Source organism: Aaosphaeria arxii (assembly GCF_010015735.1).
Source record: "Aaosphaeria arxii CBS 175.79 unplaced genomic scaffold BU24scaffold_3, whole genome shotgun sequence".
NCBI lineage: Eukaryota > Fungi > Ascomycota > Dothideomycetes > Pleosporales > Aaosphaeria > Aaosphaeria arxii.
In genome coordinates, this window is record NW_022983476.1 from 3068752 (window position 1) to 3090277 (window position 21526).

General features: G+C 50.7%; 8 protein-coding genes across 8 annotated transcripts; 5 read left to right on the forward strand and 3 right to left on the reverse strand.

Annotated features, from left to right (window-relative positions):
- Nucleotides 1-16: 16 nt before the first annotated feature.
- Nucleotides 17-2034, reverse strand: BU24DRAFT_162295 (uncharacterized protein). Its single transcript, XM_033521390.1, has 2 exons — nucleotides 1778-2034; nucleotides 17-1726 (listed from the first exon to the last, which is right to left on the reverse strand). The coding sequence occupies exons 1-2, from the start codon at nucleotides 1787-1789 to the stop codon at nucleotides 137-139; spliced, it is 1602 nt and encodes a 533-aa protein (XP_033386273.1). The 5' UTR covers nucleotides 1790-2034; the 3' UTR covers nucleotides 17-136.
- A 508-nt stretch (nucleotides 2035-2542) lies between these two features.
- BU24DRAFT_420980 (class II aaRS and biotin synthetase) lies at nucleotides 2543-4538 on the forward strand. Its single transcript, XM_033527610.1, has one exon. The coding sequence runs from the start codon at nucleotides 2555-2557 to the stop codon at nucleotides 4316-4318; it is 1764 nt and encodes a 587-aa protein (XP_033386274.1). The 5' UTR covers nucleotides 2543-2554; the 3' UTR covers nucleotides 4319-4538.
- A 609-nt stretch (nucleotides 4539-5147) lies between these two features.
- Nucleotides 5148-9670, reverse strand: BU24DRAFT_162303 (uncharacterized protein). Its single transcript, XM_033521391.1, has 5 exons — nucleotides 6960-9670; nucleotides 6313-6897; nucleotides 5900-6265; nucleotides 5409-5849; nucleotides 5148-5356 (listed from the first exon to the last, which is right to left on the reverse strand). Exons 1-5 carry the CDS (start codon nucleotides 9549-9551, stop codon nucleotides 5261-5263), a joined length of 4080 nt encoding a protein of 1359 aa, XP_033386275.1. The 5' UTR covers nucleotides 9552-9670; the 3' UTR covers nucleotides 5148-5260.
- A 1974-nt stretch (nucleotides 9671-11644) lies between these two features.
- BU24DRAFT_460927 (uncharacterized protein) lies at nucleotides 11645-12022 on the forward strand (the record flags this gene model as incomplete). Its single annotated transcript, XM_033531853.1, has 1 exon — nucleotides 11645-12022. One exon carries the CDS (start codon nucleotides 11645-11647, stop codon nucleotides 12020-12022), a length of 378 nt encoding a protein of 125 aa, XP_033386276.1.
- Nucleotides 12023-12367: 345 nt separating this feature from the next.
- On the reverse strand, nucleotides 12368-15017 carry BU24DRAFT_420983 (uncharacterized protein). Its single transcript, XM_033527611.1, has 6 exons — nucleotides 14786-15017; nucleotides 14041-14701; nucleotides 13932-13985; nucleotides 13205-13883; nucleotides 12957-13145; nucleotides 12368-12899 (listed from the first exon to the last, which is right to left on the reverse strand). The coding sequence occupies exons 1-6, from the start codon at nucleotides 14881-14883 to the stop codon at nucleotides 12760-12762; spliced, it is 1821 nt and encodes a 606-aa protein (XP_033386277.1). The 5' UTR covers nucleotides 14884-15017; the 3' UTR covers nucleotides 12368-12759.
- Nucleotides 15018-15238: 221 nt separating this feature from the next.
- On the forward strand, nucleotides 15239-16364 carry BU24DRAFT_491012 (NAD(P)-binding protein; the record flags this gene model as incomplete). Its single annotated transcript, XM_033533750.1, has 4 exons — nucleotides 15239-15522; nucleotides 15580-15646; nucleotides 15694-16125; nucleotides 16184-16364. Exons 1-4 carry the CDS (start codon nucleotides 15306-15308, stop codon nucleotides 16362-16364), a joined length of 897 nt encoding a protein of 298 aa, XP_033386278.1. The 5' UTR covers nucleotides 15239-15305.
- A 914-nt stretch (nucleotides 16365-17278) lies between these two features.
- BU24DRAFT_440705 (MFS transporter-like protein) lies at nucleotides 17279-19366 on the forward strand. The gene is made up of 3 exons (XM_033530384.1): nucleotides 17279-17848; nucleotides 17901-19028; nucleotides 19079-19366. The coding sequence occupies exons 1-3, from the start codon at nucleotides 17663-17665 to the stop codon at nucleotides 19295-19297; spliced, it is 1533 nt and encodes a 510-aa protein (XP_033386279.1). The 5' UTR covers nucleotides 17279-17662; the 3' UTR covers nucleotides 19298-19366.
- Nucleotides 19367-20018: 652 nt separating this feature from the next.
- BU24DRAFT_491014 (MFS general substrate transporter) lies at nucleotides 20019-21476 on the forward strand (the record flags this gene model as incomplete). The annotated part of the gene is made up of 2 exons (XM_033533751.1): nucleotides 20019-20118; nucleotides 20170-21476. The coding sequence occupies exons 1-2, from the start codon at nucleotides 20064-20066 to the stop codon at nucleotides 21474-21476; spliced, it is 1362 nt and encodes a 453-aa protein (XP_033386280.1). The 5' UTR covers nucleotides 20019-20063.
- Nucleotides 21477-21526: the final 50 nt, after the last annotated feature.

Sequence of the window (21526 nt, forward strand, 5' to 3'; positions counted from 1 at the left end):
CTCAACAGAACATCGACATAACTATCCAACTTCATTCGTAACAAGTTTGCATTGCTGAGATGGAATTCCTGTGGTGATGTGACAATGCTACAATGAGATACGAATGTCTCTCTCTTGGTGAAGTTGAGAAGACTGGCTATGGACTTTCTGTCCGCGCGAAATCTGTAAATTGCTCGATTTGATCTTCAATATCGGCGAAATGGAGTGTCCAAGGCCTACTATCATCCCATGGAACCAGTCCTGTGGCGTTGGCTGTCTCTTGTAGCTTTCCTAATTCTGCTACGATGGTGTTGAGCTTTAACAAAGTTGTGCCGACATGGCTCGCTGCGAGGCGTTTTTGATGCATCAATTGCGAAAGAATATTGAGATGTCCTTCCTGCGGTTTTCGTTTTACTTGGTGACCTCCTAGTTTTGTCCAGAGTTGCGAGAGCAATATCTCACGGTCTGTGGTTATCTTGACATCATCCTCTACTGCAATGTTGGCGATATCATCTAATTTGTCCTCCATAGAGTTTAGTGCAGCAAGAAGGGATTCACCTCGCTTGATTGGGTCGGTAAAGTACGGCTTGACTAAGGATATATGGGTTACGTATCTTTGGAATATCAACTGTTGACTGTCTGGAATGGGAGCAATCCAGAGTTTCCAAGGATTGATAGAGTCCAGCAACCGTTCCAAAGAGCTGGTGTTCACTTCCTTCTCCGCGATACCCTCAAGTGTTTCACGGGTTGACTTGTTCAGACGGATCACCCTGTTCACTAGGTGGGTGAGCTTAGAATTATATACGGTCAGATCCTGCGAAGCTTGTCTGGCCGTTTCGATGAAATTGTCGAGTTCATTGATGAGTCCAGGTCTTGAAGGCAGTTGCGTGTGACGTACGATGGATCTGACTTGGCGAAAACCGAGTTCTGACTCCTTCATCGTAGATGGGAGCATCGAGGTGTCCTTTGCTGAGGATAAAACATCTGCGAGGGTGCCTTGAACTGCCATAAGGTCGTCAAAGGGAGCCGCCTGCGATGCGGTAGGTGTAGTAGAAGTATGGGCACACATCGACAGATATGATGATCCGGGCAAGTTGCATAAGGGAGCCAAAGTAGCGGACATAGTGGTTTGCATTGTGAAGGCTGCATATGATAGAGCAAACCACAAGATAACCATGGCGAGTCCCAACGCAAGATAAGGTTGCATCCAGTAGCCCACATATCCGACGGTGGTGAGTAGATATTTCAACAATGGGACTATGATATAGCGCCAAATGACACGAAAGTAGAAGAGTGGATCAGGTTTGTTGTCGGTAGTGCGTATTTCACCGCGGGTCTCTAATGAAACACTACGTCGACTTGAGGGCAAAGGTACGCTTGCGGAGCGGTGATCTGGGCTTTCTGTCTCTCGATTTTGGGTGTTGGCAGATGCATCTGGCGACGCATTCATTGAGGGTATGGCATGTGAAGATTCTCTCAAGCTTAGACCTGGTAATTGCCGTGAATATGAACATCTACACGACTTGGTATTGTGAAAAGGCGGCCATGTCGCCGGCGCATCTGGTATCGTATGCATTGACGTGATGTCAGACAAAGGCTGCCTAGAGCTTGCTGGCAATTCCCGCAGTTGCAGACGCAGAGATGACCTTGTCTTACGAATTGGTAATGGTGTAGTAGACGAATCAAGCGATGTGTGCGTTGAGAGGCTGACATATGTAGGCTCCTTGGAGCTTAAACTTGGTGGCTGCTGTGATCGTTAGTATTGGGACTGAGACTGGCGAGACGAAGTGCTACTGACCGGCGCCTCCATTGGCGTAGTTTGGAGTCTTTGGAATGAAGTCGCGGTGAGTCTGGTTGGAGGTGGAGTTCCAGTGTCCTGGTGTTCCTGAATTAAGGTAGAGCCTGGTTTACCAACATATTTCTCGTCGCGATTCAAGTGTACGTTTGGATGAAAAAGCGAAGTATTCACGGAAGAGGGGTGGAATGAGATAATCAAAGGGATCAAGGGGATCAAAGGGAACAAAAGGATCAAGGGGATCAAAGGGATATTGATGATGGTTGCGTTTGTTGAACAAAAGTGTGCAGAGACAGCTGCTAAACAGAGCAGAGGAGATATTTATGAGCAATTAGTTGGAAGTAATAAAGGGGGCGAAAGAAAAAGAAAGAATATAAAGTTCGTTTAGAGGTGCCACTTTCTTTGCTACAGTCTCACATCGTGGTGACGCTTTGTCTAGCAGGAGTAACGAGCAGTGAGACACTCGCAAGCCTATGAGTGGGGATCAAGCATTGGCGATGGCCATATGAAGGCACGACTGGGTATGGATATCATATTTCTCAACGATAGATACGTTAGATATATCACTCGTATAGGGAATACATACGAGATATCACTGATTAGACACGCAATGAAGAAGATGGATGAATTGTGGTTGAACATGAACATGATATGTCGTTACATTAGGTACGTCGTCGTCCTATGATGTATGTGATGTGCTGCCAAGCCACTAAACCCGCTTGATGCATCCCGATCTACCTGGAGCACAATTGACCATCGCCCCCCTCCCACATGTTCTCAATGCTGCCTCTTCGCGCCCTCCTACCACGGACCTCGTTGAAGAAGACCCCGCTCCTGTGGCTGCGGTACTCCGACCGTAATCAGAATGTGAAGACCACCATTAGGAGCTGCTCCTGCTCCACAAGGCCACTATCCCACGCCGAAACTGCGGGTTTCTCCACGCAATCATCATCGAACAACCAACGAGCCCAGCTCAATCCCACAACATCTGACCCACCGACTCCTCAGACAGACCATCGTACTCTCGCCCAGACTCACAATCTCTTTATCACCTCCCCCTATAGCCCGGGCTCTCCTCTACTGCTCCCCAATGGAACCCACATATTCCAGAAACTGCAAGCCTTCCTCCGGGCACAGTATCCACAATTCGGGTTTCGCGAAGTCGTGACGCCAACGATATACAAGAAGTCTCTATGGGAGGCCTCGGGCCACTGGGATAATTATGCGGACGACATGTTCAGTGTGCAGGGACGGGGAGCAACAGGCGAAACAGAGGGCAAAGAGAAAGGGGAAGACGAAGAATTCGGACTGAAACCTATGAATTGTCCCGGGCACTGTTTGCTTTTTCGCGAAGGAGAGGGCGGCCTTAGGAGTTGGCGAGACCTGCCCGTCCGCTACGCCGACTTCAGTGCGCTGCACAGGAACGAGATCTCTGGCACATTGACAGGGCTCACGAGAGTACGGCGCTTCCACCAGGACGACGCACACATCTTCTGCCGGCCCGACCAGATCCTCAGCGAGATTGAACGGACGCTGGAGTTCGTGAGCATGGTGTACGAGACGTTCAACCTAGGCCCGTACAAGCTCCTGCTCTCCACCCGGCCAGACGACCACTTCATCGGCACTATTGAAGAATGGACGCGCGCAGAGTCGCAACTGACCACGGCGCTCAACAACAGCGGCCGGGAGTGGTCCATCAACGCAGGCGACGGCGCATTCTACGGCCCCAAGATCGACATCATCCTCAAAGACAACCAGGGCAAGGAGCACCAGACCGCCACCATCCAGCTCGACTTCCAGCTACCACAGCGCTTCGACCTCCAGTACCAAGCCTCCCCAGCTGAGCTCGCCGAAACCAATGCCTCCTCCTCCTCCTCCTCCTCCTCCCCACCCGTCACAGACAACGACAACAATAGCAACAACCCCACCGCGACCCGCCGCCCCGTGATAATCCACCGCGCCATCTACGGCTCGCTGGAGCGCTTCATGGCCCTCCTGATCGAGCACTACAGCGGCACCTACCCCTTCTGGCTGTCCCCCCGCCCCGCAACAATCCTCTCCGTGAACACCGACCCCGCCACCATCGCCCACGTCGAAACCCTCCAATCCGTCCTCTCCGGCCTCCTCAACGACCCCCCCGGCTCCTCCAACTCCCCCAACGACGATAACCTCACACGACCCAGCAAACCAACCCCCCTCCCCCTCTCAAAACCCCTCATCCCAATCACGACAGACGTGTCCGCGCGCCCGCTCGGCAAGAAAATCGCAGAGGCGAAGGCGAAGAAGTACAACCACATCGTGGTCGTCGGGCCCAGCGAAGTCGCGTCCGGCAGGCTGAACATCGAGCTCGCGAACCAGCCGCACGCTGACAGGGCCGTCGAGGTGCTGAAGGATATCCTTGGTCCGGAGGCAGGCGTCGAGAGTGCGGGGGCAGGGAAGGGGAATGGGAAGGGGAACGGGAGGCGGAATGGGAATGTCAAGGTGGGGATGGAGGGTGTGCAGGCGAGGAGGTACTTTGAGAGGTTGATGGATCTGTATTTGTGATGTAGGAGTGGGAGTGGGAGTGGGACGTTCATTATGAGAGACATGGGGGGAACGGGGGAGAAGAGAGAAATGTAAGAGTACTGTTTGTTGGATATCATTCTTCCCTCTCAGTAGAAAAGGTGGGATAGATATGGCAATGTATAAGGCATGTATGAAATAAGGAAAAGAAAAGTTATAAACGTACGCGTTCTTCTCGGAATCAGATAATTTCCCATCCTCCTAAGCCTTTGGTCCTTTGTAGACTTCAGTGAAGTGCCCAGTACGAATTGATGTTCCCATAGCCATCCGTGCGAGTATGTTTCTGGGAGCGAATCAGTCCATGTAACACCCAGTCTACCTTGATGAATTAATACACACACATGGCATCACCAATCGAACATCTCATTCACAAATCTTTGATTTCTAAAAAGGGTTCACTTCACACCAACTATCTGTGTCAGACTCGGGTATACTTCTACCCAGCCTGACACGACGAACTCGCGTCCGTAAAACCGCTAACCACTACTACCTACACGCAAATTCACACCCTTGGGCGCTGCAGGCTTTGACGCAAGTATTGTGCAAAGATCCCATCATCCGTGGTTGGCTTTGCAGTACATTCTGATGCCCCGCTGATAGTCGAAGAGAAGAAAGAAAAAAAGAAGCATCCATCATCTTGAACAGACTCGGTAAATGGAAAACATGTTTGCTGGCCCAGCCGGAACGCCTGATTATCATTAGGTATACGAGTAACGCTTACAACCATAGGGGAACACATTGAAACATAACAGAGAGGAAATTGAACCAAGTTCCGGTCGCAGAAAGATAACCGAGGAAAAAGGAGTGCAATGATGCAGAGGTATCCTATCGTAATCATGGCCGTATAGAAGGCAGGGACACAGTGAGGAAAATGGAAGGACCTTGGAAGAGTAAGGGAAAATCAGAAAGGTAATCATGATGTCTCTACCGTCGAGGTAGTGTGCCGGTCATGCGTCCCCCGCCAGCGTTGAGACTTTGCCGCACTATCATCTCTGCGGCTTGCGCAGCTGCTAGTCGTTCCTGTGCTTCTGTTAATATTGTCTCAGATCGTGGACGTCTGTGAATTACACACCTTCTGTCTGCTGCGGTCCTTGAGATATCGCTCAGCCTCGGGTCTCATTCGGAGGATCCTCAAGATCATGTCGTCGTTGGGGTCCGCTTGGGCTTCTTTTCGCTTCTCTTCCTTCGCCTTTTTCATCGTACCCAGGTTCCTGCTCAGCATTATGGTCTTGTGCTTTCTGGTAGGCATGCCAAGAAGGCCAGCAGCACCTCCAAACTGATGGCCCATATTTGCCGGTGCAGACATGCGATTCAGCCGTGCTGACTGTTCCTGCTGCCGTAGCGCATTGGCGGCCGCCATAGACTCAGATGTCCGGATAAGGTCATCGGTGGATTCAAAGTAAAAGAAGTTGAGGTTCTGGAGTTCGTGATATTTAGGCGATTTTAGGATATCCATGGGGACGCCATCGGAGTTGCCGTCTTCATCTGCCGCATGGAAGAAATCAAACAATAACTGACTATGTTAGCAAAGACCTGGAATAAATGATGCTGGAATTCGCGTACCTTCAGCCACTTGAACACAATATCAAGTTCCTGCTGCGTTAGAGGCCGTTGCTGAGAGGGCTTGTCGGAAAGCGGGGGAACAAGGAGAGATTCGATTGTAGCCAAGACCTCCTTCCACAGTCGTGTCATGACCATAATCATAGCCGAATCAGTTAGCGTTTCTTTCATGATGGCAAAATTCTCGTTGAAGTAGTCAAAAAGCGGTTCCAAGGCCCTGGTAACGTCTTGCTGAGTCGGGCCTTGGATGACTGACTGAGGACGAGCGCCTGTGCGGAAGAAGCTGGAGACGGATGAGACACTAATGCCCTTGTTGAGCATGGCTCTGAGCGCCCGCCGTGACAGACAATGATGGATGTATGAAGAAAGCTATTGCATGTCAGCCGCCATTGTCTAATGGTGGGAAGATTACACACCTTATCAGTGATCTTTCGAGTCATGTCCCTTTCTGTTCGCTTCAACGTCCTGAAAGCCTTTCCGAAATAGAATTGAATGTCGTCTCGCTCGCCCTCCATACTTACACGCAAAAGCAGTCTGCCTTGGGTGTCGAGGTCCAGCCAGTACTCACGAGGCATGAAGTCTCGGAAGTGCGAAGGATCTAGTTTGAGCGAGGTACGGCCAACGCAGTCATGGTCTCCTAGTGTATCCCAATCCCAGATAGTTGCAATGATGTTCAGGGGGCCTTGGGTTGTGATATCAATCGTTTCATCCCATCGTGGGTTAAGATTGGCGTAAATCACACGGGTCTTTGCGAGACGTTTCTGGTACTCGTCGCCAAGAACGACGTAAGGATCACTTAGACCATTGATATCACAGGCTTTCAGATCTTCAGCTTCGATGATCTTGATGGTGAAGACGTAATTGTTCGGACCGCGAGCCCGCTGAGCAGGGGGCGGTGCGTGTTTATGGATAACCTCCGCACAAGCATCAACGTTGATCTCGCGTTCTAGCTTGTCCAGCTTGTGCATCGCATATTCGATGTTGTTGAGCTTAACCAGTGACTAAATCTGGTTAGCGAAAATAATTCCTGTCAAGAGATTTAGAGCAGTTTTAAAATACTTACTTCCGGCCAAAATTGGAAAGGTTCAATCTTTTCCTTTTGGGCGTAGAGATCCTTTGCCATAGAGATCCACTTCTCCTGTCGGGTCTGATTTGCGGCAGCTTCTTGTTCGGGCGTTAAACGATCCATTTCTTTGCTGAACTTCTGTTCTACGAGGTCGCAATATCGTGCAAGTCCCTGGCCAACCGCCTTAGATATGGTGGTCATAAATTTCGCATACTGGAGATCATCATCCCAATTGAGTGACACAATCTGCTCGATACTCTGATTAAAGGACCGGAAGATATCGACAACCGAAACGCTGTGACGCTCGTCGTCCATAGGTGGGCTGTTCTGAGACTGTATCTGGAATTGATCGGCTTTGAACGCATTCTCTACCCAACCAGGGAGATTGGCCTCGGTCATTTCAATCCATCGCCAGACGAAATCCTGCAGCATTCCTTCAATGTGGAATGCGAATGTTCGGTTCGGCAAAGCGTCACTGTGGATTCGTCGAATCTCGACGAGCTCTTTGTAGAGATCGAAACCGTCCTGGATCGGCACCTCTTCCTCCCTACTATGCGCTACATCCATGATTCTAGCCACGAGGTCTCTTGCATCGGCCGCATATGCTGGGAACATCTCTCCTACGAGACACATCATCGGGCTCACGCCCATGATCTCTGGATTCTTTCGGTAACGTTTCTGTATCCTCTCACAGAGTTTGACTACAGCACGGCCAAGCTCGATGACGTGATAGAACTCCCATTGCTCTTTCAGTTCAGGAATATGCTTCGCTAGCAACTCCCGGTACACTTCCGCGGCCCGTTGGCAAAGGGCTTCGCGTAATTGTTCCGTATACGCATCCAACTCTTCCTGGCTTGCAGAGAACAATTGATCGTCATATATGTGATTGTTGAGGACGTACATAACCGGGCCTAGTGGAGGAGTCTTAGAATCGTAGACCATGAGCATAATTTCGAACAGTTCTCTGAGCAGTGCTTCGTGGAGAGCATGCAATATCTGTTGGTTGAGCGCATAGTCCGCGATGGTCCACTTCGATCGGTCCCACATCGATTCGGGTATTTGACTCATCCTGTGTGACTTTTTATCGGTCGCGGGCGGTTCCTTAACATAGTTGAAGGCAGCATCCAATGTGTCAAGATCAATCTCTTGGGCTTGGTACTTCTCCCTGATCACGTCCAGGAACAGGATAAGCCTTGAGAATTGGGGTAGCCGCCATCGCAGGGCAATCTCGTTCAGAAGTTCGGCAGATTGCTTTGATAGTAATTTGATGGATGGGGCCTCACTGGTAGCTTCGGTGGGTTGGAGCTCGGTGTCTGCAAGGTCGTGAGTCAGCGCCTCCTTGAGGATGGCGCGGTAGTACTGCCGTGTATCTGGAGGTACAAAAGTGTATGCCGTTTCATCATTTGCCGTATCGTCTGAGATATTGAGACCGCTCATGTCCACCGGCTGGTCAATGACGTACGAGGATCCGTTCTCCCCGCCTATAGATGAGTTCCTTGATGGATCACGACTTGCGGGGTCCGCGGAAACATGGGGTTTGAATTGAGGCAAGTTCCCACCGGGGGTGCTTTTTGCCAACTCTGGGTTGGATTGCACGATGGCCAGGATCATTTGTGACAGATCTGGAATCTCGTTATTTTTCCACGCCTCATATGCTTCCTCAAGGTCGAAGTCATCGCTGTTGAGGGTCTTCTTGCTCATGAGGCTCAGATGTGCCTGGTACGTTTTCAGATCCTGTAGTGCCGCCTTCTCTGTCCACACCGATTTGTAGCGATTGATATCCGCCTGGACGTCCGAGTATGAAATGGCATATATTCGAGAAACGACCAAAACCAGCGGCATATCCTTGACTTCGTAACTGCGAGGTACCTCGACTTCAATTGTTGAACCTCCTGCGCCTCCGTTCCGTTGATGCTCGGCCGAAAGGTCTTGATCGTGCACGAGAAGCTTCTTTTCCATCGTATTCAACCGCAAACTCAACTCGGGTCGGTCTCGGGCCCAGTCGTGGTCTCTGAGGGTGGAACTGATCAATCGCACGAATAGGGCGACGTGTCGGTCCACCATGAGCTTCCAGCTCTCGTCGCCAGGCTGCTTCCCTTTCTGCAATTCCTTGGTAGCGCTCGAAAAGAAAATCAACAGTAGGTCCTCCACTCTCCTATCCTTTTCCATCGACTTTCGGAATTGGGGCGCCTTGAACTCGTTGAGGAAGACGGCGAATGTTCGCTTCACCAACGCATCTGAGTACTCCGGGCGCTTCTCCTTGCCGATCAGAACACCCGTTATCCGCTTGTCCAATTCGCTCATGAAGCCATGTGGAAATCTCGTGCTTTTGCTATCTCTAATGAGCTTGAAATCGCCCACGAGATCTGTAACGGAGGTGGACGATCGCTGAACAGGCTTGGGAGCCGCGACATGTTGAACCCTCTTCTGGCGGGGCTGCAGGAGGTAGGCGAGGTAGGCGACGCGAAGAGCGTACAGGTATGAATCTTGTGCGGTGATGTGCCGTTTGGGGTGTTTTCCGACCGTGTTCCTTCGAGGGCGCTCCTGGCGCTGGAGGCTATCCAGTCGCCGATTGGAGGCGGTGGACATTTGGGTCTCGTAGGAAAGTTTGTGGTGTGGGCGGACCGTGTCGAGGTGTGTTGATAGACTGTTGGAAGGTGGTCAATACGAACAGCGAAGCAGCGGGATCGTAGTAGGGCCGCGGTGGTGTTCGACTTGGAGACGAGGACAGGGGACGGCGGTGAGGGGTATAAAGGCGAGATGCTGGTCAAGTGCCGAGTGTGTGCTGTATTCTACGGTGAGTATATATCCAGTTGAAGAGGGGAGTTTAAGGGAGTGAGGGAGGAAGGAAGAGTGTGAATGCGTGTGTGTAGGAAAGAGAGAGTATAGAGTGTAGGTATGGGTGTGATGGTTGTTTGTTAGGAGGGGAAAGTGGGAAGGGTGGAGAGTTGGTCGTAGCTCCTTCCTTGGGGGCTGATGATATACTTACTTACTATTTACATACAGAGATAGGAAGATGGATGCCGTGATACCTCACAAACTGTATGAGAAAATAACTATTATCTATGCAAGCAACTGAACTTTAAAAAAAAAATGCATGCAAATATCTGAGACTAGATTTGTTCTAGCAGTATCCTGTCCGCTTTTCTTGTCATCCTATTGCTGTTGATGTCCGTTTGGTGGCGGACCTCAGCCCTACCTTCTACTACGCACTTACCTGATGGACGGTAGCCTTCCTCTTGGTGCGTCACAGTACATTTAGCTCCCTCCTTGTAAGCTATCAGGCTGTACGTTGGGCAGAACTACAAATACGAATGCCTAGGTACCTACTCCATGCTTAAATTGATATACGAGCTGTTACTTTGCTCATAGCTCCTTAGATCAATAATATTCATTTGCGCGCCAGGTTATATCTTTATAATTCTGCAAGTACATCAATTTCCTCGATCGCATAAATACATGTACTTCGTGTAGTATGTGCATACGAGTCAGTATGTAAATACTCGAAAAGTATGCCCATAATGCGCCTTGCGAAAACAATACTCTATTCTCGTTCATGGCCCCCGTTCCAACTACCGGACCCCATTACTATTTTTTGAAACATGGACGCATGCATGGTAATCCTAATGATCTTGAAACACCTTCATTCTGACGCGCCCAAGCACATTCATACCTTAGCCAACAATGCCCAACACCGAATACCTATCCACACATAGTTAGCAGTATGGATCGAGTATACATAATAAACTTACTGTTCCTTTAGCTTTTCCTCATTTTGACCATATTTCACGGCATCAAGAGAGCGTCCAAAGATTCAACCCAATACAGATCTTGAGCAATGCAATGCACGCACGTGACAATTATTCCCTGGCTCAGGCACGCGTCAGGCGCGGGGCTCTCCTCGAAGCTCTCCTCGTCTCCATCCAACCACCACCAGCTTTCCACAACCACAACAGACCATCATGATCTTGCCTAGGTACCTAGGAACTTAGAAAGATATCCTCGATCACAAGCTATAATCAACGCGAGCTCGGTACCTTGGCAATCATGGTTTTGTCCGATCAAACGGCTTACCATTGAGCTGAACGGTCCGTCCCGACTATCAGAGCCGTGACGTTACGTTCGTTGGGTTTTCACGTGAAGATTCAATAGCTTCCTCCGGCCCTCGCTGAAGAGCGCATCGCCAACCACCAAAAAAAAGCTGGACGGAAACAATTATTCAACCAGAGTCGCCGCAGGACCTATGTACACAGCGTCAACAAATCGCGCATCGCCCTTTCCACAGTCAATAGACCAAACATCCTTTGCGCCGCCTTCCGCTCGACAGCTTGCACCGTTACACGTCCACTACCACAGCAACCTACTCAGCAGCAACAGCTCAAGATCCGACCCGAAAACCACGTCCAACATCCGCTGCTGATTCTGACATTACGAGATCCTCCGTGATCGTCCAACTGGCGCCTCGGCCTCGTCCACGCATCCTCATCCAACGCCCTGCGCAACCCGCCCCAACACATGCCAGTCCTTTGAAACCCCAGTTGCTCGCAAACACATATACCTACACACGGCGCAACTTCCCTCCCGATTGATCCACCGTACCTCAGCCCAGCCCAGGTTCACGAAAGGATCCCAGAACACCCAATACCCCACAGTGCCATCCGGCGCAAACCCACACCCACACCATGGCCCCCAAAGCCGAAGCCGCCAACGGCGTAGAAAAGACGCTCCTCTCGGAAGACCAAAAGAAATCCAACCACATCCGCTCCGAGCAGAAGCGGCGCGAAGCGATCCGCGAGGGCTTCGACAAACTCGCCGCCGTGGTGCCCGGCCTGGACGGCATGGGCAGGAGTGAAGCGCTGGTCCTTGAGGGGGCGCTCAAATTGGCGCGGGAGGAGGTCGTCAAGAGACGGGACCTCATCGCCCAGGCGAAACAGAACGGAGAGGACACTACGGGCTTGGAACTTGACACTGCGACTATCGAGGCGGTGGAATTCCAGTTGTCGAGAGCGCAGGCGGAGGGGAAGGACGCGGAGCAGGATACCATCAAGAAGGAGAAATGAGTAGTCTGCGCCTAGAAGTTACAAGCAGGCAAAGCCTTCTACAACACCTTGTTCGCCCAAAATAGTGGGCTGTTGTTACAAAAACAGAAAATAATGTATCATTTTTATACCGTTCACGCTCTCATCCAAGACAAGCATCCCACAACCTTAACCTCAAACTACATTCCAAGATACCTCCGTCACACAAAAAGAATTGGAAGCCCGCTACCACATCCACGCCGTACCTCCCGATAACCCAATGCCTCATCTTATGTTCTACCCTTTCAGCTTTTTTTGGACTACGTATACATCAACATTCAGATGAACGACAATTTCGAAAAAGCAGCGTTGAACTATGTTTGTAACGCTTGGTGTTGTAATATGTACAATATAACATAGTATCCCTGCGAAATGCAGCCTTCTAATCTAGTCGCTTCAGTCGTCTATACGAACTGTGCGTTTGGTCTACGTCCATTTTTTTGAAACTGAGCCATGTATCGTTTATCACGTTAGCTGAGTCGTGAGCCTCGGAGCGATGATACATGGCTACAAAGATCCGAATGACATCGTCTTCTTCGCCGTGAGGTCCTGTGTGTCTTCCTCCGGCCTCCAGATATCGACTGTTCAAACAGCGGTTGTCGTTCGCCCTAGTCGAACTCGATCTTGGACGCCGTGTCCCTTGTGACGTACCTCTCAACATCTACAACACCCCAGATAATCCGTCGAATACATTCAGCATCTTCCTTCGACGACATCCCTCACGACCCCCCCGTCTTCGCCCACTGCTCCCTCAAATCCACACTGAGCGAAACCCGCGGCCACCCAACCCTCCTATGACACCCATCGATCAACCCCACCACAGCCTCCCTATGCTTCGTGTCCTGAATACACAACCCGGCTGTCACATACATCAGCGACCCACGTTCCTAAGCAGTGGGGGTGGAACAGTACGTACCTATGTACAAACACTGCGACGACATGACGCTGGAGGCCGCGTCCGTGAGCGGGATCGCGAGCTGGCATATTATGGTGGAGTACGCGGTGAGGACTTTTTGTTGCTCCATGTAGTCCGTGGCGCCGCCGAGGGAGGGCTTGTGCAGGAGGACGAGGATGCGGGCGGCGTAGTTGAGTTGCATGGAGACGGCTGGTGGTGGTGTTAGCTAGGTAGCGGCAGGCAGGGCGGAGAGACGAGAGACGACGTACCGAAGGAAGGGGGGTGTATCCATATCGGGTCGAACCCGTCGATGGAGTGTTGCTGCTGCCGCTGTTTGTGATAAGGCAGAGGGGTGAATTCGTCGGAGAGGTTGTCGCGCCATTCGTCGAGCATGGCGGTGATTTTCTCCGCGCTGTCGAGCCGCAGCTTGACGTTGTTGACGCCGTCTTTCATCGCGTCGGCGGAACAGTAGTCGACTGCTTTCGCGAAGATCCAGACGACCCGGGCGGCTTTCTCGAAGGACGTCATGGTTGTGTATGACTTTGTGGGTGTCCAGAGGCTCAGTGTTCGGCGGCGCTCGCGGAATCCGGCCCAGATGTCTTGTCGGAGCCATGCCCACCAGACGGCGGATCGGAGGCCTCCGGTCTCGCCTTGTATGAGTTTGCTTCGTTGGATCCAGAAGACGCCTTTGAGGTGGCGCTCCCAGCCGCTGCCCGTGCCGGAGTCGTCGAGCATTTCGTACATGGAGACGATCAGGGCGGTGGCTAGAAGTTCTAGGCTTGTCGTGTATTCTTCGATGTACATGGCCTTTTGGAGGTAGTGGAGGGTCTTGTAGTAATACTGGATTCCGATCTTAGAGTCTTGTTCCTCGGGAGTCGCATTATGGCTGATGGATAGTTGGCGGGAGGAAAGTGCTAGAATTGCATTCATCAGGCCGGAATCACGCATCTAGGAGCTATTAGTAACGAACTTAGATGTTGAATGAAGTATGCATACTGCAAGATGCGGCACGACAAGTGCAAAATGGTTGCATGGGTCATGCAAATCGATCTGTGGCAGGCTATCATCAGCGGGAAGAATATGTCTTGAACCCATGCAGACCTACCCAAGAGCTGACTTCGGTCACAAAGTTGTGAAACAGTGCAGACTCAAAGTTGGATAACTCGTTTGGCCGGGAGTCCAGCCAGGGATTCGAAGGTGCCTCTTCATTGACTACAGATCCTCCGGGCGGTCGATGTGCGATCTCAATCGGAAAACTGTATTGCTGGCCAAGAGTATCAAAGGCTATGTTGTCGCCGAACGAAGGCGACTGCTGGCTGTGGGTGGCTGCATCTGGCGATGTTGGCATGCCTCGAAGGAATCCAATGCTTGGATCACCGCTGACAGCATCATTGGCGAGCAGTCCTAGCCAGCGGCTGAGTGCTGCATCTGGAGGTATTTCCGGAATGTAGGTACAATTGACCGCCTCGGGAAGGCATGGCTGGTTACTGATGTTCGAAAGTGTCGTTGAACCAGGCGTGACTTCGCTATTGTTGGTGCCCTGATGATTTTCCACGACTGCCTGGGATGAAGGACTCGACCTCTGCGTGTCCTCTTCATCATTTCCATCCTGATCAGTTGGCGGTGGCTCGACAGCTACAGCTGGAATAGGTGATCGTGACTTCGAATTGCTGTTTGCATAAACGCAAGTTTGCTTGCTCTTCACACACTGGCCGCATTCTGGAGTGGCTTCGTCGCATCGCAGATGCCTTCGTTTGCAGGTAGCACTGGAATTGGCCAAAAGGAAAGACTCTCAGCAGTTGTAAATACTGAACACGATGCGGGTCACTTATCCGCGGGTAGCGGCTTACCATCCTGTTCTTTTGCGTAACCCCTGGCCCCGAGGCTTTCGCCTCTGGCGACGCGCTTCATTGATGCTTGCTCTCTTCCTGGCGGCTGCCTCGTCCATGTCGTTAGTCTATTCACTGATTAGAACGTGTGTGGGTCATTCATTGTTTGTGGAGTCCGATCCATGATTGGAAGGGGAAATCAGCGATGATGATTGTTCGTTGGTTGCCCGAGACGGAGGTCAGGTGGTTGTCTTTCTCTTATGTCTATTCGGATATTCCTCCTCCTACCCGGCATTTCGCACTTGTGGAGACTATCCGTCACCTACGCCCTCGTCTCGAGGGTCATTTCCTAATTGGGTAAGTCAGGATGCCGCCACACATTCCAAATTCGGCTCAGTTGTAACTATGGAAAACAGAGCAGACAGATTGTGTACTTGTACTTTACCGCTATTATTCAAATTTGTCGTAGGAATCGTTTCCTATAACTGTAAAAGTCTTCAGCCATCAGCCATCAGCCATCAGCCATCAGCCATCAGCCATCATGTTTGCGGGGAAGTTCGTTCGTGGCTTGTCTGGCCCAAGCAAGGCCCTGATACCCACTAGCCGGCGACACACTTCAACCAAGCCTCCTGTGCTGGCATCATTTTCCCTTGCAAATAAGACTACCGTCATAACTGGGGGCGCGCGGGGGTTAGGACTTGCTATGAGCAAGTCTTTGGCTCTCAGCGGTAGCAATGTCGCAATTGTCGATTTAAACAGTACAGTTTTCGAATTATCCTAGTTTTGTTTACTCATTAATTAATGTTCTGCTCCAGAAGACGAAGCCGCTGAACGAGCGCTGGAAATTGCGGGCAGCTTTCGACAGGTCCATCCACAACAAGTGTAAGTACTACTAGCCACAGGGAGACATCGTTTTCACATAAATAAAGTGTTCCCAAGATTACTGCACATTATGCAGATGTTGCCGAAAAGGCAGAGGTGGATGCGTCCATTCAGGATGTGCTACACCAACATGGCGAAATCACGAACCTCGTGACGTGCGCCGGATATTGCCAGAACGTAAACGCCATTGACATGACTCCCGGAGACATCAAAAGGATGCTGAGTGTCAATCTCGAGGGCACATTTTACTATGCCACTGGTGTCGCTCGATACCTTATGGAACGAAAACAGCCGGGGACAATGGTGTTCATCGGTAGTATCAGTGGCAGCATCGTGAATGTACCACAGCCACAGGCAATGTACAATTCCAGCAAAGCAGCCGTACGACACCTGGCAGCTAGCTTAGCTGTCGAATGGGCAAGCAATGGCATTCGAGTGAACTGCTTAAGCCCGGGGTACATGATCACCGAGCAAGCCATGTATGTTGTCGCATTATGTTGGAGGTTTCTTGAGGCTTCGCTGATGAAAAGAAAATAGGAAAGCAAAGATCCTTGCTGAGAATCCAGGACTTAAAGCGGAATGGGAATCCAAAATTCCCCAAGGCAAGATGGGCCCACCGGAGGAATTGATGGGTACAGTGGCATTCTTGTCCTCGGACGCTTCCAGTTACATTACAGGCCAGGAGATCAAAGTAGATGGAGGGTACACGGTGTGCTGAATTGTTTTCACCCGGAAATGAGGTGGTGTGAGCACTGTAAGGTCATACTCGTACTTTTGCTACTAATGGAAGGGTTAGAGAATTGACATCCCATTTCAAGGATTCAGGCGTTACAATTCCTAATGACAAACGCTGGTTGATGGAGCAGTTCTGGCATCCGGTTCAATATCGCCGTGGTTGATGCAGGTGCAACGGGTGTTGGAGACTCTCATATTGACGCGAAAATCCAAGCCCACGCACGCACAGGTCAATACGGTCACATTTCTCTGCCTTGGATGTGATCTGAAGCCTTTACATACCCCACAGTCTCAAGTGCATCATCCGATTTGATAGGGTCTTGGAGATGTGATCGAACGCGACCAAGGACTGATAAACACCAATGAAACGCACGCTGCAACGTTTCTATACCGATTGCACGGTAAATCCGAAAGATTGGTGCTCAATGATCATGGCAACAGGGGATCTATGTCGTGCATCGACTGCGCACGCAAGTACGCCGAGAAACAGTTGGAGCGGTCGAGTGAGTAGGAAAAGTCAACAAAGCTTTCTATCCCGTACTCAATCAACCAGCGTACCCTGCTCAGTGATATAGGAGGCATGATTAGACAGAATCGCCAGGGCCGATTATCGCAGCGTTGGATCCTCCTTTTCTCTTCGCAGGACGAGCGACACCAACACGAATAATTCTTTGCAGTTATTATGACTGGCGATCTGTGTATGACGAATATCCACACCTGATGAAAATACTAAGCGGCGCGCCCAAGCCTTTGTTATCAGAGCTAGCCAATCTTGGCCTACAAGGGGAAATGTCTCCGGCGTCGGATCCGGGCCGTTTTCGGTTGCTGCACTTCATCGACCAGTCAATTGTCCAATCCCCATGCGTTCAATTGGTGAACCGGGGAACATCTTGCATTGTTACACTGATGCGCGTGGGGTGGTCGCCACACGAGACAGTCTCGTACTGTGCTGGTTGCCAACGCTTTTACCACTAAAAAAATGCACATCTAGTATCTATCTCCTATCAGTACGAGTTCATCCGTTGAGCATGGCGCCCTATCTTTCGGTGTTACTTTCTATCCCCAAGGGCCGAGACGTATCGAATGATACTACAGTACGATGGTTGGAGGCGTCGTTTTCCGCGGCATGGCAGACGTTGGGAAAGATAAGAAAGAATATATGAAATAGTGATTGACGGCCTCTGTTGTAGAGATGCATGGGAATTCGCTCTTCCTCCGCACATCCATCTATTTCCATACACAGCGTGCGTGACCAGTTTTCAAGCCATCGAATCCACTACCATGGCGACCAATGAGGACACCAAACAGCCCGATATAGGCAGGGTCGAAGCCGACTTTGGAGTGGGCTCCACCACCAACGCTGTCGACTTGAACGACAAAGCATTGGAGAAGCGCGTCGTCCGCAAGATCGACACATGGGTTTTGCCTTTTATTTGCATTTCATATCTCATCAATTTCCTCGACAGAGTGAGTTTCATCCATTCGGGTGTAAAAGCCAATTCCCTAAAACATATGATAGGTCAATCTTGGAAATGCCCGAACACTCAACAATGATACCCCACAATTCAACATCGTCAAGGAGCTCGGCCTCACTGGAAATCGCTACAACATCGCCGTCGCGGTCTTCTTCGTACCATATGTCATCTTCGAGGCTCCAAGCAATTTCGCAATGAAATATTTCACCCCCTCAGTATGGATCGGTCGCATCATGATCAGCTGGGGTATCATCACGATCTGCACATCTGCCGTCAAAAGCTTCGGAGGACTGCTTGCAGTGCGATTCTTCCTTGGTGTTGCTGAAGCCGGTTTCTTCCCTGGTGTCGTCATGTATCTCTGCTACTGGTACAAGCCGTCGGAGCGAGCGACACGTCTCGCTATTTTTGCCGGCTCGGTTGCGGTCGCGGGAGCTTTCAGTGGCCTCCTGGCAACGGGTATCTCTTTCTTGAACGGAAAGGCAAACTTGGCTGGATGGCAGTGGCTATTCATTCTGACCGGTATTCCTGCAGTGATATTCGGAGCCATCGTCTGGATTTTCATGCCCAACTTCCCTCAGGACGCTAAGTTCTTCACAGAGGAAGAGCGTGCCTTCGCAATCGCACGAATGGGACCGTTCGCGCCGAACAAGGAAGATAAAACATTCGATGCGAAGACCGCGAAAGAGACTCTCTTCAACCCACTGTTTTGGGTGTATGCCGTCAGCTACTTCTTCATGGTGAACAGCCTCAACGCCTTCAGCTATTTCTCGCCGACCATTATTGCCAACCTTGGATTCAAGGGTTACACCGCACAGCTGCTTACTGTTCCTCCAAACGTATTTGCTCTGCTCATGATCTTGGGCAACTGCCTGCACTCCGACTACTCCAAGGAACGTATACGCCATGCTCTTGGTGCGTTGGTACTTGTCGGAACGGGATATCTCTTGCTCGCCCTTCTCACCAACTGGATTGGTCGATACATTGCTGTCTTCCTCATCGCATGCACCAACGCCGCCGTCATGCCCTTCCTCGCCCATCGAACGGCAACAGTCTCGGGTTCGACTGCGACTGCTCTTGCAACAGGTGTGACGATTGCATTTTCCAACTGCGGTGGTATCAGCGCACCTTTCTTGTTCCCGTCCACTACCGGACCAAACTACGCCATGGGCAACGTAAGTACCGCAATGAATGCACTTGTCATCCAAAAGCTAACGAAACCCAGTGGACTGTCTTCGGCATGCTATGCGCGACATTCTTGATGACCATCTACCTCGGCTTCCGCCTTGGAACTAGCTCCGAGTATCGCGATTTCGCCCCAGGTGCAGCAGAGCAGTTGGCCCGCAGTGCCGATTTGGATGGCAAGGTGGCCGACCAGGCCAGAGACTCAGCAGAGTATCCTCCAGCTGCGGCCAACGCCGAAGGTCCTGGTGCGAAGATGTAAATGTAAATAGCGTTAGATTCACGATCTTATATGATCAAGCGTTTCGAAATAGACTTTTGTCAATCCACCTATATTCTAGACCATTGGTGCCAATAATGCCCCGGTTTGTGCAAAGTTATGTGGAGAAGATCACCGGCGATTTTTGGCAGTAGCCTCCGGTCCAATGAAGTGCGGCTCATCATGGTCAGAATATCGCCGATCAAACATATCTCTTGGACCTAATCTTGGAGAGATACTTTCATGATTCGTGCTCGTATTGAGATATCATCCATGTTCTCGGCATTTGAACTTATGTGGTCGCAGGTGTGTCGCGCCCAAGTTTGTCTCCACTGCCAACACGTCCATCTACAATATTGAACGCGTATCAATGGAATACAGCAATGGGTTCAACCATCTTCGAAATCGTTACCTATCGACATGTTACTGAATTGCTACACCATCAACATTGATCTTTGGCGGTCTCTTAAAGTTCGCGGCTGATTATCCTGACCGGGAAATCCTGCGCCGAGCACGTCATCCTTTGGCGAATCAAGTCATATCTACAAGTAGCCAGACCCTTATCTACCACAAGTACTCGTAATCCTGTTCCGCATTGGGTGTTCCATTATGCAGATTGGGCAATACAAAGGAGAGATTGCGACAGAGTTAGATCTTGGATGAATAGTACAAATGGATTCAAGTCCACCCTTCTCTCACGTCTTTTTTCCATAGCATTTCCAATCTTCGATACATTCGATATTGATATTCCTAATCGTGTTCCATCGATATGTCGACCGAAATTGGGTCCGCTGAAGAAGGGCAACGTCGAACGGTATCTCCAGGTACAATTGATCAAACCCTTCGTTATGTACCCAACTAAACATTAATTCTAGCGAAATGGTACCGAACACCATTCTACAATGCCACAATCCTAGGATTCTGTAGTTTGGCCGCGCCTGGCCTATGGGGCGCCATGAACTCTTTAGGCGCAGGCGGAGCTCAATCCCCATATCTTGTCAACACCGCCAACGCGCTCACCTTCTGTCTCATGATCGTGTCTTGCTGGTTCACGAGCTCGATTGTGAGGTACATTGGAATCAAGGGAGCGTTGGTAATTGGAACGATTGGATTTGCGCCATACAGTGCTGGTCTTTACCTGAACAATCGATATGGGGTTGATTGGCTTGTGATTCTCGGTGCCGCATTGTGCGGAATCTCTGCAGGTATCTTCTGGGCAGCCGAAGCTGCAATTGCGATTGCGTATCCGGAGCCGAGGAATCGAGGACGAATGATCGCATACTGGATTACCTGGACTTGCGCCGGACGCATTTTGGGTGGATCAATCAGCTTGGGACTGAACTCCGAAAAGAATGAGACGGGCAGCGTGTCCTACAAGGTGTATCTGATCTTCATAGCCCTTCAGTGTCTAGGCCCCTTTGTCGCCCTGTTGCTCAACAGGCCATCGAAGGTTCAGCGCTCCGACGGCGTGCCCGTTGAACTTGACATCACCGGCAACCCATGGCAGGAACTTCGCGCGACAACCAAGAGCTTCCTTAATAAGAAATTCCTACTCCTGATTTTCTGGATCGGACAAGGCGTATACTCCGAGGCCGTTTATTACACATACATCGCACTCTGGTTCAGCGTCCGCGGTCGTGCGTTGGGCTCCTTCTTGTCTGGCATCGTCAGTATCATCGGATCAAATCTTCTCGGCGTGTGGCTCGACCAGAACCAGATTACCCTGAAACTACGTGCCCGCTGGGCGTACATCGTCATTATGGCTACCCAAGGTGCGTGGTGGATCTGGCTTACGATCAATGTCACAGAGTTCCGCCGTACTGCGCCTGCCTACGATTGGGCCGACCCCGGTTTTGGTAGGGCTTTTGGGCCTTTCATATTCCTCGTCATTGGCTTCCAGATCAACTACATCTTCGCATTCTTCCTTATCGGCGAGATCTCGGAAAGCCCTCAGGAGACTATTCGCTTGGCGGCCTTGCTCCGAGGAACAGAGTCGGCATGGCAGGCTATTAGTTATGGATTGGGTGCGGTACCACTCTTTGCGCTTGTCGGAAGTACATACCTGAATTTCGCGTTGTGGGCTGTCAGTATTGTGCCAGCTTGGTTGGTTGTGAGCAAGATTGGAACCAAGCCGAAAGACAGCGCCGTCGAGACTAAAGATGAATCTGATCTGACAAAATAGAATTCTGGAAGCCAAATAACTCCCTAAAGACAGTGTTGATCCAATTTATC